The sequence below is a fragment of the Perognathus longimembris genome, chromosome 28 (genome assembly GCF_023159225.1).
Source record: "Perognathus longimembris pacificus isolate PPM17 chromosome 28, ASM2315922v1, whole genome shotgun sequence".
In the NCBI taxonomy this organism is placed as follows: Eukaryota; Metazoa; Chordata; class Mammalia; order Rodentia; family Heteromyidae; genus Perognathus; species Perognathus longimembris.
Window position 1 is genome coordinate 84,941,656 of NC_063188.1, and position 18,887 is coordinate 84,960,542.

Here is an 18,887-nt window from a genome sequence, read left to right on the forward strand (position 1 = left end):
TTCTGATCTTCATAAAATGGGCAGGTTTTATAAGTTCCTCACAGAATTTATCCTTAGATATCATTATGTTTAACAATGCTAGGCACTTTCAATTGAACATTTTCCTCCTTGTTTTTGTTTTTAAGAAATAGGGTCTCAGGGCTGAGGATATGGCCTAGTGGCAAGAGTGCTTGCCTCGTATACATGAGGCCCTGGGTTCAATTCCCCAGCACCACATATACAGAAAATGGCCAGAAGTGTCGCTGTGGCTCAAGTGGCAGAGTGCTACCCTTGAGCAAAAAGAAGCCAGGGACAGTGCTCAGGCCCTGAGTCCAAGCCCCAAGACTGGCGAAAAAAAAAAAAAAAGAAAAAGAAATAGGGTCTTGCTATGTTGCCTAGGCTAGTCCTAAACTTGTGAACTCAAGCAACCCTCGTGCCTCAGCCTCTCAAGTAATTGGGACCACAAGTGACCACCACCATACTCAGCTTCTCCTTTTCATGACTTTATGCTTAAAGATAGCAACTTTATATGTAAATTTCAGCAGAATAAGATGGATAGATGATTAGATCTCAGAAAGTTTTCTCGTATTTACCACTTCAGAAAATTAGCTCCAATACAGTAGTTGAATATCAACTCCCTGTATTTTATTTATTTTATTTTATTTAACAACCTGGGAGCTTCAAAGGCTCCTTCATTTCCATGAATATTTGTTAAAAAATCAACTATGGGAACCACATTGCTACAAACACTAAAAATAATGCAGAGATGAAGATATCACATTTAATACATAGTAGCATCAAGAAAGATACAATTACATGCATTTTGCTTTTTCTGGCCAACATGAAGATAGTTCTTAATGAAATAAAACAATGATTATAATAACGTTAAATCACAAAGGTTTGTCAAAGAAAACAAACACAGACATCATTACTTGACAATGTGCTCTAGAATTCCATAGGTGCCTATAAATTACTTGAATGACAATTCCCTGTGTTTTAGTATTACCTTTTCCTAATATGTTGAATTTCAAATGTAGTTGAAAACTTATATTGCTTATGGATGACTGATCCCAGTTCCCTGAGAAAATGTGGCATGACAACTTCATTCCTATTCAGCTAGTTGCTGCTTCTGTGTGTGTGTGTGTGTGTGTGTGTGTGTGTGTGTGTGTGTGCATGCATGCGTGTATGCCCTTTCTGGGACTTGAACTCAGGGCCTGGCCACTGTCTCACTTAGCTTTTTCCCTCAAGGCTAGTGCTCTACCACTTGAGCCACCACTTCCAGCTTTTGGGTGATAAATTCAAGATAAGAGTCTCATAAACTTTTCTGCCCAGGCTGGGTTCAAACCTTGGTCCTCAGATCTCAGCCTCCTGAAAAGCTAGGATTGCAGATGTGATCCATCAACACCATTCTAAATATTGGTCTTGATGAATAATGCAAAGTACAACAAAGACTTCTATTGTAGGACTAAGAAATTAGAAGAGAGAGAAAGGAGTATGGTCAAAATGAAACTCCATTTAATACTTAGAATGTAAATTACACGTGACATAGTAACTAATTTCATTTTCATGTTGAAAATTATAATCTCAGGACATTGGAATTCAGTATCAACACCAGTTTTACTCTGCTTTGTTCAAAAACATCTGGAATGAAGAAGGAAACCTTCTAGTGGAACTGTGCTCACTCTCTTGAGACAAATTAGGCATGTCCCTGTATGAGCCAGATCTATTTGTGAATGAGATGGTGTAAGACACTTTGTTCCCCTCGTGGCTGATCACATTTCCTTGTTTTTGCCTTAGTGCTGTGTGGGTTCTTTTTTTTTTCTTTTTAAATAAGAAGTGCTGAACTTGAGTGAGTAATTTATTTAGAAAAAGAAGACAAATCTAGTGAATTTATTCATCCTAGTTTTCCCTCCAGAAGTAATTTGTTAACATTATTCCCTTCCTCTCCCTCAGTACTTCAGGTTTATAAGTATGATTATCTTCAGATTTGAAGAAAGCAAATAGAGTAAAGGAAAAACATTTTTTTTTTTTTTTGGCCAGTCCTGGGCCTTGGACTCAGGGCCTGAGCACTGTCCCTGGCTTCTTCCCGCTCAAGGCTAGCACTCTGCCACGTGAGCCACAGCGCCGCTTCTGGCCGTTTTTTCCGTATATGTGGTGCTGGGGAATCGAACCTAGGGCCTCGTGTATCCGAGGCAGGCACTCTTGCCACTAGGCTATATCCCCAGCCCAAGGAAAGACATTTTGACATTCCAGTCCACCTTGAATTTAAGCTTCAAGAGACGAGTTTGCAAATTACCACTCTCAAGCCAAATCCACCCAACCACTTGTTTTGTAAATAATGTTTTACCAAAACAAAACCTTGCCCATTCATTTGTGGATTAATAGCAGCTGTTTTTCAACAGTATCACAAAGTTAAGTACTTATGGCACCAATCAGAAAGCTCCAAAAGCCTAAAATAATTGCTATCTGACCATTCTGTGATATGGCAAGGCCTCTGATTGATTGGATAATAGCTTTAAATCATATTTAGTATAGTTTTTCATGCAGCCTATAAATAGCATTTCTATAGTTTTTTTTTTGCCCTTCAAATATTGCTGAAAGTATCTTCCTGGCATGAGGCGTTATGTATTACTGATTTCAATACAAATTGAGATCTGGTGAAACAAAAGACAGCGTATCAACAGATCAAAGTCTCATTCCTTGCTTCTCTGGCTATATAACCCTGAATGCAGCACACATCACCTCACTGAATGTCAGCTTTGTCCTTTGTGTTAGTTGGCTTCCAGTTACTGTAACAAAATACCTGAAATAATCACCCTGTAAAGGGGAAAAGCTCAGTTTGCTTTATAGTTTCCGAGGTTTCAGTCCGTGATTGTTTGGACCTATTGTTTTGGACCTGTAGTAAAGCAGTATATCATAGCAGGGATGTATGGTAGAGGAAATTGCCTGCCTCTCTGATAGCCAGGAAGCAAAGAGAAGAACAGGTTTGAGTCCTATTATTCCCTTCAAAGCCCTACCCCCAGTAACCTAACTTTTCCCTTCACACCCCACCTGCTAAGAGTCTCACAACCAGGCTGGGAATGTGGCCAAGTGGTAGAGTGCTTGCCTATGCCTGAAGCCCTGGGTTTGATTCCTCAGTACCACATAAACAGAAAAGGCTAGAAGTGGTGCTGTAGCTCAAGTGGTAGAATGGTAGCCTTGAACAAAAGAAGTTCAGGGACTGTACCCAGGCCCTGAGTTCAAGTTCCAGGACTGGCAAAAAAAAGTTCCACCACCTCCCTATACCTACCACAGGCTGGTGACCAAACCTTTAGTATATGCCACAGTATTCTCTTTTAAACCAAGGAATTGAATTAGGTTGCTATCTAAGGTCTTTTCTACCTTTTTTTTTAACTTGGCTCTCCTATGGGAATCACACTTTCCTTTTAGCTCTGGTGCCTGTTTGCACAACATCTCAGGACTCCGAAGAACAAGCATTCCATGCTGTCTGCTTGTTGGGAAGTAGGGTCACTGGGAAGGTTTGTTCTACTGTAGTCTGCTCTTCTGTTCAGATTCTTTTGACCTAATTAACACCCAGTTCTGAAAGTCTATCTCTCCCTTCTATCAGACACACACAGATGCCTATTGTCTTAGAGGCCAAGGTCAGGGTAGACAGAGTGGAGTTTCCATTGCTGCCCCAAATCCTTTCTGGGTGTTTGTTGTACAAGGATAGCTTAGTGAAGTTCTTTTTTTTTTGCCAGTCCTGGGTCCTGGACTCGGGGCCTGAGCACTGTCCCTGGCTTCTTTTTGCTCAAGGTTAGCACTCTGCCACTTGAGCCACAACACCACTTCTGGCCTTTTCTATATATGTGGTGCTGAGGAATCGAACTCAGGGCTTCATGTATACAAGTCAAGCACTCTTGCCACTAGGCCATATTCCCAGCCCTCTTCTACCTTAAAAACTTCATGAAATAAGTCAAATTTAAAATATACTCCCCAAAAGATAAAATTAAATATGGCCCAAAATGTACTTATTTTCAAGGGAAAGGGTTTTTTTTTAGCATGTAAGCAGGACCAAGGAGAAATGATGTCTGATTCTTAAAGATGCAAGCAAAAATAAATATTCACATTGCATTTTGTTTTTATGTTACTCTGAGTTTTTTACGAATGTCTATTTATAATTTCTGCATTCTAGTCTAAATACGCATCTTTTAAGGAAACATTAATGAAACATCTACTTTGTGTTCTCAGCCTGGGAGATGCTATTACATAATGTCAAAGAACTCAAGGGTCTAGACATAGACTACGGAAATAAGCCCTTACACAGCATGTTCTATAATCATGAGCCTCAAGCAGCTAGTTCCTTCTTGGCTGCTGATGACCAGGGTATGGCAGACATCCCGATGTTAATGCTGTCCTGAGTGCCTAACATGTGGCTTTGACATCATTGGTGCACTCTACATCTGGCTGCAGTAGGACCCTGTTGATGCCTTACCTCGGGTGTTACCACAGCCCCTCTTTCTAGATTCTTTTGCTCTGTTGCAGGCAGTTCTTTTGGTCAGGGCTCCATCAAGATGGCTCAGCCAGACTACCTTCTATGGCATCTCCTTGACTCATGGGAAACACATTCTTGCTCCTAATAAGTGCTGTTAAGTGTGAACTGTCCCAGGTAACTTCAAGTCACCAAAGAGGGAGACCAGTCTCTTCACTTGGGTCCTAAAACACCACATGCCAAGCCAATTGACAGCAAATAATATGAAGATGGTTCATAAGTAAGAGCTCTAAAAACACCAGGCTTTTTACTAGTGTTTGAAACACTTTGATGGTTCATCACATTGGACCTTTTCTTCACTGATGAGTTTTTACTTGTCTGCTTTGACACCTTTTGCAAATGCTTCATATTTATTAAAACTATCACCGAAGCCAGTCACCAGTAGCTATAAAATCCTAGCTACTCAGGAGGTTGAGAACTGAAAATCACTGTTCAAAGTCAGCCAGGACAGAAAAGCCGTAAAACTGTTATCTCCATTTACCCTCTCAAAGACCATAAATGGTGCTGTGGCTCAAATGGTAGTGTGCTAGTCTTGAGCACAAAGAGGCTCAGGGACAGTGCCCAGGACCTGAGTTCAAGCCATACAACCAACAACAAGAATGTATCATGAGATATTTTGAATTCTAAGACAAAAATGAAGAGAAAATTGGTATATTGTGCATATGCATCCAGATAGTCTAATTTAGGGATGCCCCCTGAGATCAGGTTTAGTTGATATTACTGAGGACCAGACTCTCAGATCCCCAGGGCACTCACATCCTAAACTTCTGGACCTGTGGTTAAATGTCTAGAATTTATGGGATCTTTCAAAACAGGCACTGTCAGCAGCTTTATCTCTAAAATCTCAATAAATAAAACCCCACTGCCTAATATATAGTAGAACCTCAGTAATTTCATGGTGGGTAAACTGACAGATGGATGAGTAGGTATATGAATTAGCCAACAAGGAATTATTCACTCTGATGGTGACCCTTCCTGCTTCAGTTCTTCCTTGCCCAGGTAGTTAATGAGTAGGCAGTTATTATTCACAATGTAGTCATCTTAGCCACATGGACTCCATCCTGTCCATGCAATGGCTGCCTAGAAAGCTCCAGTCTTGTGCTCTTCTAAGAGCAGACAGGAAGTCGGGGGCGGGGGATTCTCAATGTCTTCACCTCAGGCAGAAGGCTCCTTTCAATTTCTTCCCACTGTAAATTGCCTTTCATATAATATAAAGCACCCTACCTCCCCCTCATCCTACCATTAGTTCCACAGAACTTTAGGTAAATATAATTGAAATCCATAAAGCTGGACCAAAGAAGGTAAAGACAAGTAGGTCTGAACACCTAACATAGACTAGAACCTTGCAAGTATTGATTCCATGCTTTTTCATGCCACCTGCAAAGTCATTGCAAGGCTAGAACAGTGCTTCTCATTTTACCACTGTCTCAATTTCCTGTCTGTGAAGTGGGACTATTAGTGATACCAACCTCATAAGATTATGAGGGAATATGTGGTAAGAGCTTAGACTGGTAACTAACATCTAGTAAGTACTCTATAAAAGTAGTAATTATCATCGTTAGTAATTCAGGTTAAGCATCCCTTATCTGAGATACTTGGGAACAGAAGTGTTTCAAATGTTGGATTTTTCCCCACATTTGGAATACTTGTAAATACATAATGAGGTATCTTTGCAATGGGACCCAAGTCTAAGCACAAAATCCAGTTGTTTGATATATTCATATCCTGAAAGTAATTATAAACAGTATTTTTAGTTCATTTGGATTTTTAGTTCAACCCTTTATATGAGATCAGAGGTGGTACATGGAAGCCATAGGTTCCACCTCCTGCACCAAATGTGTATGTTTTATTTTTTATTTTTCTTATTTTATTTTATTTTTTTGCCAGTCCTGCATCTTGGACTCAAGGCCTGAGCACTGCCCCTGGCTTGTTTTGCTCAAGGCTAGCACTCTACCTCTTGAGCCACAGTGCCACTTCCAGCTTTTTCTGTTTATGTGGTACTGAGGAATCGAACCCAGGGCTTCATGCATACTAGGCAATCACTATACTGCTACGCCACATTTCCAGCCAGTATTTTATTATTTATTATGTATGTTATTTATATTTTTATTGCATTTTTTTCTAAAAAGAAGGAAAGAAAACTACAATCACATAAGACCTAGGGGACTCTAGTTGTCAAAGTAAGACCAGATCAAAAAATCAAGTCTATAGTTTGGGGGATGGTGGGGTGTTTGTTGCTTTGTGAGTAAGAATAAGCATAGAAACTAATCTTAATCATATTTGAAAATGTTGGAAGTAGTGTTAGTAACAGTCCTTGGATAAGAAAAAGGTGAAATTTGGTGTTTTTATTAAGGTTTTTAGAACTCTGCGTGATCATTAATATTTTGACATGTCAAGGATAACTACTTGACTTTTTAAGTGAGATAGATAGATAGATAATAGGTAAATGATAGATCTGTAAATAGATATATAAATATGTGCCAGTCCTGGACCTTGAACTCAGGGCCTGGGCTTGTTTGCTCAAGGCTTGCGCTCTACCACTTGAACCACATCTCCACTCCTGGCTTTTTAGGTAGTTCATTGGAGTTAAGAGGCTCATGGACATTCTTGCCTAGGCTGGCTTAGAACTTCAATCCTCAGATCTCAGCCTCTCGAGTAGCTAGGGTTCCAGGATGTGAAACACTGGTGCCCAGCGATAGATAGATAGACAGACAGACAGACAGACAGACAGACAGACAGACAGACAGACAGACAGACAGACAGATAGATAGATAGATAGATAGATAGATAGATAGATAGATAGATAGATAGATAGATAGATAGATAGATAGATAGATAGATATTTGAGACAGAATACTTACTTAGCATGAGATCTACCCTGCTAACAAATCTTTAAGTATACAATAGTGTTGTTAACTTTAGGCACAGTGTCATACAGCAAATCTCCAGAATTTCTTTATCCTCCAAGTATACTGTATTTTCAATCTGGAGCATTTTAACTTATGATTGTTTCTGTTGTTGTTGTTGAAGAGGGCATTTTCTTTGCTTGTAAGTTTTCTTTGTATATATATGTAGTAAGTTACCTGTTTTTATAGACTAATCTGGGGAACCTCACTATTCATAACATTAGTTCTTTGAGAAAAATATATTTCCCAGTTCCAAACTTCAGTTGGCAATCTTTAGAGATAGAAAGTGATGAGAGAAGATAGAGCCCATCCATGCATATGCTACAGAGTTGGGCAACCCACCTGTCATGAGTTCTCTAAAATATTAATACAATAGTTTCAGTAGAGAAGCATTTTCTGTTTCTTTAACTGTACAGTACTTTCTTAATTAATGGCATCCTTTAATGGCCCCTAGTCTGTTTTCACATTGTTCTCCCTAAACATTTTTATGTATCATATAGCCCAAATATTTACAAGTCATAAAGATTTATCTTGCATCAGTATGAACAAATCGAAGGATCATCTGAAGTATGTTTACTATCAGCTCTCAGCTAGTATTGGTGTGAGGCATGAAGGAAAGAACAAAAAAATCCCCACCTATTTTAGAGAAGTTAGGAAACAGAAACTTTTAGATCCACTAGAGTCACTCTAACTTTTCACTTTTCAGAGCAGATGACTATGAGCCATGGCATTTGATGCAGAAAGTAAAATTTTAATGGCATTTCTAAACTATAGAGATTTTTCTCTAAAGAATTAATGTTCTACAGAAAGTTAGAATCATTTAGGTTCGTGAGAGTTTTTCTATTAAACTTTTTTCTTTATTGTCAAAGTGTGGTACAGAGGGGTTACAGATTCATATGCAGTGGCTGGGAATATGGCCTAGTGGCAAGAGTGCTTGCCTCGTATACATGACGCCTTGGGTTTGATTCCTCAGCACCACATATATAGAAAACGGCCAGAAGTGGCGCTGTGGCTCAAGTGGTAGGTAGAGTGCTAGCCTTGAGCAAAAGGAAGCCAGGGACAGTGCTCAGGCCCTGAGTCCAAGCCCCAGGACTGGCAAAAAAAAAAAAAAGGAACAGATTCATATGTGAGACAGTGAGTACATTTCTTGTTCAACTTGTTACCTCCTCCTTCATGTCCACCTCTTCCCTCTCCCCCTTTCCCTCTCCCCCACCCCCAAGAGTCGTGCAGTTGATTTACACCAAATGGTTTTGTAAGTATTGCTTTTGGAATGGTTTGTCTTTTTGTCCTTTGCCTCTCAATTTTGATGTTCCCTTTCCCTTCGCCAGTTCTAATACCCATATAAACAGTATCCAGTGTATTTGGATGAGATATAGTGGTAGCTGGGGTACAACCACAGGAAGGGAATACAAGAGAAACAAAACTAAACAAAACAATCAAACAGACAAAAAAATACAAAAGGTACAGTTTAAAAATATATATATAGTTGCTTTTCATTGTCTTCTCATGGTCTTTGAATTTGCAAAGTCAAAAATGTATGCCCTTGACTTGCCACTGAAGGCTGCCAGTATGGATTTTGTTAATGAACAGCCCTAGAAAAACAAGCATAAACCTTTTGTGAGAACATTCTTTACTAGAAGGAATGGGGCCTGCCCTTTCCCAAGACTGAGGTTTCTGTGAAAATTCCTTCAGACGTGCCTTGACCAGAAAAAAAGGTTCTTTCATTTTACTCTGTATTCATGTTATTGAATGTTACTTCTGTCTCAGGGAAACAAAAAAATCAACAACAACTGTGATTGCTAAAATATCGACGGATTTAAAATGCCAGGGAAATTACTGCATTGACTGAATTTTGGTCCATCTATTTAAAGATATTTTCTAAAAGATATGGGTAAAGCCCATAATCTGTCAAGTTCATAGAGTGATGAAGAGATTAGTTACAAAAGGAACAGTCTTCAGTTTGCCTTCTCAAGTGGGAAAATACTGTTTAGTGAAATAATAAATAGGAATTATATAACAAAGAATGATGGGTGTTGATTGGATTTTCTTTCTTGTTTTTCTAGCTTTATGACAAAATTAATACCAAGTCTTCACCACAAATCAGGAATCCTCCAAGTGATGCAGTACAGAGAGCCAAAGAGGTAAGTAATGTAATTTCTATAAGTATTTGTTAGCGTCTCAATATTTACTCTTTATATCAGATACATCATTTAACTTAAAGGCATTTTCCTTGGAGTCACAGATGGATTCATTATACTCATATTTGTAATTTCAAATCTTATCACTGAATATAGATATAGGAAAGAAAAAGATCTCAGCCACAAAACTGCCTAGGTTTCTAGTTCTGGTTTTGCTATGTTAATTTTAATATGTTACCATGTCCATTTTGCTTCTTTTTTTCTGTCACTTGATAGAAATAGACACAGTATAAAATTTTGAGTTGTGTTGTTTTAAGGTGCAATTCTTTGAAAGTGAACTAAATTTATATAGCAATTAAATATGAGTCCAAAAAAGTCATATTATACATTGTCAATATACATGACTGTATCTGTCACAAAGTTTTTTCAAACTTATTTATTATAGAAGCATTATTTGGCAGATAGTATGTAAAACATAAACTGATCTGTAATCTCATCACTTTAATATAGGAGTTTCCATTTTGTGTATCTTTTCTAGTCATTATCCATTTTCATTTAAATTTTATATAGTTATAATCGAAACATATCTTTGTTGCCTGAAACTAGGACTCAAACTCAGGACTTGCCACTTTCACTCATTGGCTAGTGTTCTACCAACTGAACCATGCCTCCAACCCCAAAATTCATCTTCTTTAGATCAGCATTCTTATAAGTATTTTTTTGTTTTCTGATCTTATAACAGTCTATGCAAGTAAACATCTCCTTTTAAAAATATTTCTTATAAAGAGAGATTACTAGGTAAAAGAGTCTAAAAGTTAAAATCCTTGCCCTAGCACATTTTTAAACATGACTTGCACTGGGAAGTATTTTCTATTTCTATTCACTATGAAATAAGACGGATGCTGTGGTAGCTTCTAGGCGTGCCCACGTGGTCAGGATGAGTTGGGAGGGGTTATCTTATAGTTTGCCCACCAAGCACTAGTTGAAACAACATTATAAGGTATCATGGGCAAGAACCATAATTTGCATCCTAGTCTTTGTGATGATACCTAAGTAGATAGAAGCAGAATTCTTTGCCTTAATTAACAGGACAGTGAAAAAAGCTACTGACAGCTGGGCACCTGTAATATAATCCTAGCTACTCAGGAAACAGAACTGAGGGTTGTGGTTCAAAGCCCAGCCCTGTCAGGAAAGTCCATTAGACTCTTTTTTTTTTTTTACTTTGAAAAGCATTGTGGTTAGGCCATGTCATAATGAAACAGTAAATGCTATTAGCAGGTATCATCTCAATAAGATTTCTCCATCTCTACTACAAATGCATGGTTCCTGGAAGAACAAAAGACCAGCAAACAGCCATCCTTGGTAATAGATGTGGACACAGAGTAGAAGGTGTCCCGGGGCAGGGGCCGTCAGCCTGCCTGCAGACACAGAACAGTTGTCCGAAAGTCTTTTCCAAAATGAAGCTGTACCTATCTGCACATTTTCCTAGAGGCCAATGAAGGGTGGGGAGAAGGGACACAGGAAGACAGAACAGCAGGGGCAACACAGAGACAGACATGAGACCTTGACTCCTTTAGGAGCTGGTGGGGTGGCCTTGGAGAGGTGGTAACATTTCTTTTCATCTGTACAAAATTACAAATTATTATTTTCCTACCTGAAAGAAGGAAAGTAATCCCAAATTTCTGACATTAAAATGCACAAATAAATGTACGGGCTCTACTATCACTTGATTTTTATTTTTTTCTTCGTGATTTTAAATCACACAAATAGTTGCTAATTATAGTTAGGTCCATTTGCTCTACTAATGGTTTCTGTGACTGACTTATGTTCACATTGTGATTGAATTAATTTCATCACTTCAGTCAAAGCAGGCTTTCTTCCTTTTTTTTTTCTTTTTTTTTTTTTTTTTTTGACCAGTCCTGGGGCTTGACCTCAGGGCCTAGGAGCTGACACTTAGTCTCTTTGTGCTTAAGACTAGCACTCTACAACTTGAACCACAGTACCATTACTGGATTTTTCTGAGTAGTTTATTGAAGATAAGAGTCTTTCCTGCCTGGGCTGGCTTCAAACCTTGATCCTTAGATTTCAACCTCCTGAGTAGCTAGATTACAGGCATGAGCCACCAGTGCCTAGCCAGTGTTTCTTTTTTATAAAAATTTTCCATCCTTATTCTTACAATGTTTTTTTCCCCAGTATTGGGGTTTGGGCCTCATATTTTCTAGGCAAGGGTTCTACCACTTGAACCACACACCCAGCCCTTTTTTGCTTCGGTTATTTTTCAAGTATCTGCCCAGGATAGGCCTCAGACAACAATCCCCCTACCATGCCTCCCACATAGCTGAGAAGACAATGAGACTCTTACCTCTCCATCTTGTCACCAAAAAGCTAGAAGCAGAGTTGTGGTTCAAGTGGTGGAGCACAAGCCTCAAGCTGAAAAAGTTCAGGGACAGTGCCCAGGCCCTGAGTTCAAGCCCAGGACCAGCAAAAATAAACAAACTACCAAGTTTTTCCTAGCCATACTTAGGAGATGTCACACCTCTGTAGTTGAGATAATAGACTGTGAGGAATAACAGGGAACAGAAAGTGTATGCTTTCAGCCTTTTACAACTCAGCAGAGAAAATCAAGACCAAAAATGCATCAAGTTGTTTATCATCATAAGACAATAGGAATTAGTAACCTAACCACCACTAATTTGCCGTATAATTGGATAAGAAAGGAATGCTGGGGGAAAGGGTCCTTCCCTGAGGCCATGATTGAGTGGCAGGTGGGTATGATGCTGAAACCTAAAGTTCAGGTGAAATGACGTACCTACCTACCATGGAGGTTTTCAAACAGATTGGGGCTAGTCCTACTGGGAAGAGAACTGTGTGCTGCTGACACTCTAGTTCAGAAGGGAAACCATCTGTGATCACCTCCACCACCTCCACAGTAGGAATTCAGTTGAGTACAGTATACACCTGCATGTGAGTCCAGCCACTGCCAACTACATTTGCTCTGAAAAAGAACAGAGGCTCTTCCATGGGCTGAGGGCCCCAAATCAAGCTAACAAGTAAACTCCATGCTGGGAGGGAAGGGAGAGCTTTTGAAGAACCATTTTATTTGAAAACATGATTTTTACCAAGGCAGAGAATATGTTAACAACTTAGTGAGGAAAATTTGAATGAAAGGAGTAAAGGTTACTGTGAAATTGTTCTTGGGTTCGCGGGTATCTCATCCTTCTGCCATTGGCAGAGCACTGTTTTCTCCATATGAGAAGATGAGGTTAAAGAACATTAATCTTGCCAGGCCACAAGGACAATTAAGCATATTTTTCTTGTTCTTTTTGTGTGTGTGCTAGTCCTGGGCTTGAACTCAGGGCCTGAGTGCTGTCCCTGAGCTTTTTTGCTCAAAGCTAGCTCTCTACCACTTGAGCAACAGCGCTACTTCCAACTTTTTGGTAGTGAATTGAAAATAAGAGTATCACATTTTTTTTCTGCCGGAGCTGGCTTCAAACTGCAATTTGCAGGGGCTGGGAGTATGGCCTAGTGGCAAGAGTGCTTGCCTCGTATACATGAGACCCTGGGTTCGATTCCCCAGCACCACATATACAGAAAATGGCCAGAAGTGTCGCTGTGGCTCAAGTGGCAGAGTGCTAGCCTTGAGCAAAAAAGAAGCCAGGGACAGTGCTCAGGCCCTGAGTTCACGGCCTAGGACTGGCCAAAAACAAACAAACAAACAAACAAACTGCAATTTGCAGATCTCAGACTCCTAGCTAGGATTACAGGCATGAGCTATCAGGGTCCAGCCTTAAGCATATTCTTGCTTAACTATCCTAGTTAATTAGGATGCTCCTTTAAGCTTTTTTAGTTTGGCCCCTGTCATGTATGTTTCTAACAGAAACATGCAGTGCTGTTAATATCAAAGAAAGCAGTGATGAACTTTTAGTACAGATTCATTTTGATGGTGAATTTGGAAGGTATTTCCCATTAAGTTTTGTTTGTTCGCTTATTTGTTTTGTCAGTTGTGGGGTTTGAACTCTGGGCCTGGGCACTGCCCCTGGGTTCTTCAGCTCAAGGCTAGCTTTGCCACTTGAGCCACAGCACCACTTCCCATTTTCTGGTGGTTAATTGGAGATAAGAGTCTCATAGACTTTCCTACCTGGTCTGACTTTAAACCGTGATCCTCAGGTCTCAGCCTCCTGAATAGCTAGGATTATAGGCATGAGCCACCAGCGCCAGGCACATTAGGTTTTTTTTAAGTAAGTTAGAGTTGTAATAAATATATTTTTCCATTTCTTTTGTGTTATAATTGGATAATAACTATTATAGCAATTGGTTTTATTTTTATTACTATCATACTATTCTTTCACCTAGTAATAAACTTTCAATAAAATGAAGAATTTTAAAAACAATTGTATTGCCTACCATAAAAATCCACTCATAACATTTAATGTGAAATAATACTATAGTCTTAAAATCCTACATCATTTTTTGCTCTCATATCTTACTTATTTTTTAGGTATTGGAAGAAATTTCATGTTACCCTGAGAATAATGATGCAAAAGAACTAAAGCGTATTTTAACACAACCTCATTTCATGGTAAGTACCAATTAAATTACATAGAGCTAAAACCTTATTAAATGTATTGGTTCCACATACAATCATAATCACTGAATGATATAGAAATTTCATCATTTTGAGACTTCTACATACCCAGGCAATATGATGTGTGTACACATATATAATATACTCCTAGGGCCGTAAGCAAAACAATGTGAGATTAAAATTTATCAAGCACCAGACAAATATCACAATCAAGAGAGTTAAAAACTGTGGGGGTGTGGCTCAAGTGGTAGACCTCTTCCTTAGCAAGTACATAGCTCTTAGTTCAACCCCCATACTGCCTCACCAAATAAAGGTTTTTTTTGTTTTTGTTTTGTTTTGCTTTTGCTTGAACTCAGGGCCTGGGCACTGTCCCTGAGCTCTTTTGCTCAAGGCTAGAGCTCTACCACTTCTGGTTTTTGAGTGGTTAATTGGAGATAAGAGTCTTGGGGTCTTTCCTACCTGGGCTGGCTTTGAACCACAATCCTCAGATCTCAGCCCCCTGAGTAGCTAGATTTACTTGCATGAGCCACCAGTGCCTGGCTAAAAATAAAGTTATTTATGGCCAAGGTTGGCCTGAGTTCAAACTGCAACACTACTAATAAAGAGTATAGCCCAGCACCAGTGGTTCATGGATATTATCTTAGCTACTCAGAGACTGAGATCTGAGGATCAAAGTTCAAAACCAGTCTGGGTAGGAAAGTTCGTCAGACTCTTGTCTCCAGTTAACCACCAGAAAATCCACAAGTGGTACTGTAGCCCAAGTGGTAGAGTGCTAGCCTTGAGTGAAAAAGCTAAGGGACAGAGAGCCCAGGCCCTGAGTTCAAGCCCCAGTACCAGTGGCACAAACCTGTAATTCCAGCTATTCAATAGACAGAATTATGGTTCAAGGCCAGCACAGGCAAAAAGTTAGTGAGACCCATATCTTAATCAGTAAACCAGATCTATAAACAAAAAAAGATCTAATGGTGCTTTCAGCTTATTAACAGTTTCTCAATCATACTATATAACACATTTGACAAAGATTTGGTTTCCCAGTTTTTTGCTTTATACATTCTTCCTAAAGATTTTTAGATTAGGCCTTGAGATTTAGCTTTATTTTGTGGCAGCAATTTTTCACAGTAGCAAACTATGGCTGATATCAAGTATAACTTTATTGTTGACATAATGTAACCATTTTAAAAAATTCACTTTGGATCTTATTTTATGATTATAGACTTATTCTTCCTTATAAATAATATATTAAATGCAAATATCTACTTATATAATGTTAAAAGATGAATAGAAATCATCCACAAAAAGCAATATAAACATTTTCTCCAGCCCATGGAACTTCAAAGGCTCTTGCTTTTAAAAATCACTAGTTGAGGGAGGGGGGTATGAGGGACAAGGTAACAAACTGTACAAGAAATGTATCCAGTGCCTAACGTATGAAACTGTAACCTTTCTGTACATCAGTTTGATAATAAAAATTTGAAAAAAATGTACCTTAAAAAAAATAAATAGGCTGGGGATATGGCCTAGTGGCAAGAGTGCCTGCCTCATATACATGAGGCCCTGGGTTCGATTCCCCAGCACCACATATACAGAAAATGGCCAGAAGTGGCACTGTGGCTCAAGTGGCAGAGCTAGCCTTGAGCAAAAGAAGCCAGGGACAGTGCTCAGGCCCTGAGTCCAAGCCCCAGGACTGGCCCAATCAATTAATCAATCAATCAATCAATCAATCAATCAATAAATAAAATCACTAGTTATGAAAGATAGCTCCATACCTGATAGGATGAATATGATTTTAGCAGATGAAGATTTATAGTTACCTATTTGTGATTTTTGTTCTCTGTCCTAAGCCATAGTTTTTTTAAAGGGCCACAAACCAAAGGAAAAAATGCCTACAAGGTACAACCTCCATGCCCAAGATCGGGAGTACCAGTATAGTATGCCATTAGGGCATGGCTGAGGAAGCCAAGCTCCCCAGATCCTACTTCTTTCAAGCCATGCATCACTTTTTGCAGATCTACAGCTTTCACCCAAACCCTAGCACATGTTGAAACCAACATCTGATACCTTGTCAGGCTCTGTTTCCATAGAAACCCCAATGCATGGATAGCTCAAAACATATTCTCTACTAGTCACAAATCAGCACCATCTTCTCCCTGATTTTACCTGCTTGTTACCTTAATTTTAGCCTCGTATGCATGCCTTTAAAATGAAAATAGCCACCATGAAGACATGAGCCAGTGGCACACACCTGTTATCCTAGCTGCCTAAGAGGCTGAGATCTGGGCTGGGGATATGGAGATATGGCAAGAGTGCTTGCCTGCCTCGTATACATGATGCCCTGGGTTCAATTCCCCAGCATCACATATACAGAAAACGGCCAGAAGTGGCGCTGTGGCTCAAGTGGCAGAGTGCTAGCCTTGAGCAAAAAGAAGCCAGGGACAGTGCTCAGGCCCTGAGTCCAAGCCCCAGGACTGGCCAAAAAAAAAAGAGGCTGAGATCTGAGGATTGCTGTTTGAAGCCAGCCTAGGCAATAAAGTCCATGAGACTCTTCTCTCCAATAAAACTACTCAGAAAAAGCCAGAAGTGGCACTATGGCTTAAGTGGTAAAGTGCTAGCCTTGAGCACAAAGAGGCTCAGGGACAGCACCCAGACCTTGAGTTCAAGCCCTCGACTAGCAAAAAAAGAAAATATAGCTACCAGGTACCAGTGGCCACCTGGCTCATGCCCATAATCCATAATCCTAGCTATTCAAGAGGCTGACAGCTGAGGATTGTTGGTCCTAAAAGCTCTTGCAAGAAAGCCCCACAGACTCTTATCTCTATCCGATTAACCACCAGAAAAGCAGGAAGTAGAGCTCTAGATAAACTAGTATAACGCTAGCCTTGAGCAAAAAAGCTCAGGAGTAGGGCTGGGAATATGGCTAGTGGTAGAGTGCTTCCCTAGTGTGCATAAAGCCCTGGGTTTAATTCTCAACACCACATGAACAGAAAAAGCGGGAGTGGCACTGTGGCTCAAGAGGTAGAGTGCTAGCCTTGAGCAAAAAGAAGCAGAGAGCAGAGAGACAGTGCTCAGGCCCCGAGTTCAAGCCCTAGGACCAGCACCAAAAAAGCCATGGTTTTAATAAGTCCTTTAACTAAGTAACTTTCGGTGAAATTTTAATTGCATTTCAATAGCTATAGGTACTTAGCATAGTGATTACAAATAAAAATAAATGCATAGTTAAAAATTACAAATGTATAACACTAAAATATGTAAAATAGATATAAAATTACATACACATAGTCAGCTGTAGATTCTCTTTGAGATAAAAGTTCTCCTTTAGATACTGATGGTTATTAGAAAGTATTTTTGATAATGGCAGAAAAAGTGCATTGAGTGGGAAGACATCCTTTTATAGAGAAACAAAGGACATATTGTTGTGCCAAGTCGCAAGACCACCACCAAGAAGACCACCGAGACTCAGACATTCCGAAATGCAAAAGCAAGGCAAGGCTTTATTTAAGCGAGCCGCAACTCGGGCCTCGTCCTACCCACCGACACAGCGGAGGTTAGGAGGAAGCCCCGAGCTGTGATTACACAGGGCTTATAAAGGCAAAGAACAAGGTTACAAGAATCAGGTATTCAAGCAAGCAAGATTAGGACACAGGTACAAATCTGATTGGCTCAGGGTTCGATTCTAAAATGGGGTTCACGTGGTAAAATGGGGCCTGACTTCAAAGTCTGGCACTTCAATATATTATCCAGACTCATCATGTGCAAAGAAAAGAAATTACATTGATCAAGATGCATTGTATTCATAAACTCACATGTTGAGTTGAAACCCTCTTGTACAACTACTTAAAGATAATAAAAATAAATTAATTACAAAATAAGTTATTTCTTGTGATAATGGACTATGCAGAAAGAACAAATAACAATGATTTTTAACTTTAGCCAAGTGCTCGAAGAAATAAAAATGAACAAAATATTTTAAGATTTTACATTTTTATATCTATTGCATATGTGATGGTATACTAAATATCCAATTATTGAAACATATTTTGCAGTTTATTTATTTTAGTAAATTATATATTATAAATTTTCTTGAGTGTTTGGGTTATATGACAGTGTTAGTACCGTTTATGAAGGGTATTTGTTCAGTACACCATTATTACATCATTTCTTTTTATATTTCCACTCTAATCCCCAGCACAAATTTGCTACTGATTTTAATAACTGATTCTTTCTTCTGAGTTATTTGGAATTTCGGTATGTCAGCCTTTATTTGAACAAGTTAGTTGGATCCATCTTCATACGATTAGATAACTCCTGTAACCTAGGTAATTGACAAACACACCTGTTGATTTGTTCCTGGTTCATTCACTTTCTTTTAAAAAAATCCCAACCATCATGATTACTTATCCCAGAAAGAACCAAATCAAGGTCTGGCTATCCGGCAGCTTGAGTTCTCCGCAGATGACAGATACCTTTGACAGATAAAGAATTTCTACCATAGATTTTCATTGGGATAATGTTATTAAAATGTTCCTTCTTTCATAAAATACTAGGCCTTACTTCAGACTCATGATGTAGTGGCACATGAAGTTTACAGCGATGAAGCATTGAGGGTCACACCTCCTCCCACCTCTCCCTATCTAAACGGTGACTCTCCTGAAAGCGCCAACGGAGACATGGATATGGAAAATGTGACTAGAGTTCGACTGGTCCAGTTCCAAAAGAACACAGATGAACCAATGGTGAGTAGGAAAAGTTTT

The 18,887-nt window shown here is 39.2% G+C and overlaps 1 protein-coding gene across 1 annotated transcript in view; it reads left to right on the forward strand.

Moving 5' to 3' along the window:
* The window catches only part of Cask (calcium/calmodulin dependent serine protein kinase), a 333,827-nt gene that overhangs the window by 264,500 nt on the left and 50,440 nt on the right, over positions 1–18,887 (forward strand). Inside the window, exons 12-14 of the mRNA XM_048336639.1 lie at positions 9,480–9,557; positions 14,053–14,133; positions 18,681–18,869. Coding sequence (XP_048192596.1) covers positions 9,480–9,557; positions 14,053–14,133; positions 18,681–18,869 — 348 coding nt within the window. The remainder of the gene's footprint in view (positions 1–9,479; positions 9,558–14,052; positions 14,134–18,680; positions 18,870–18,887) is intronic.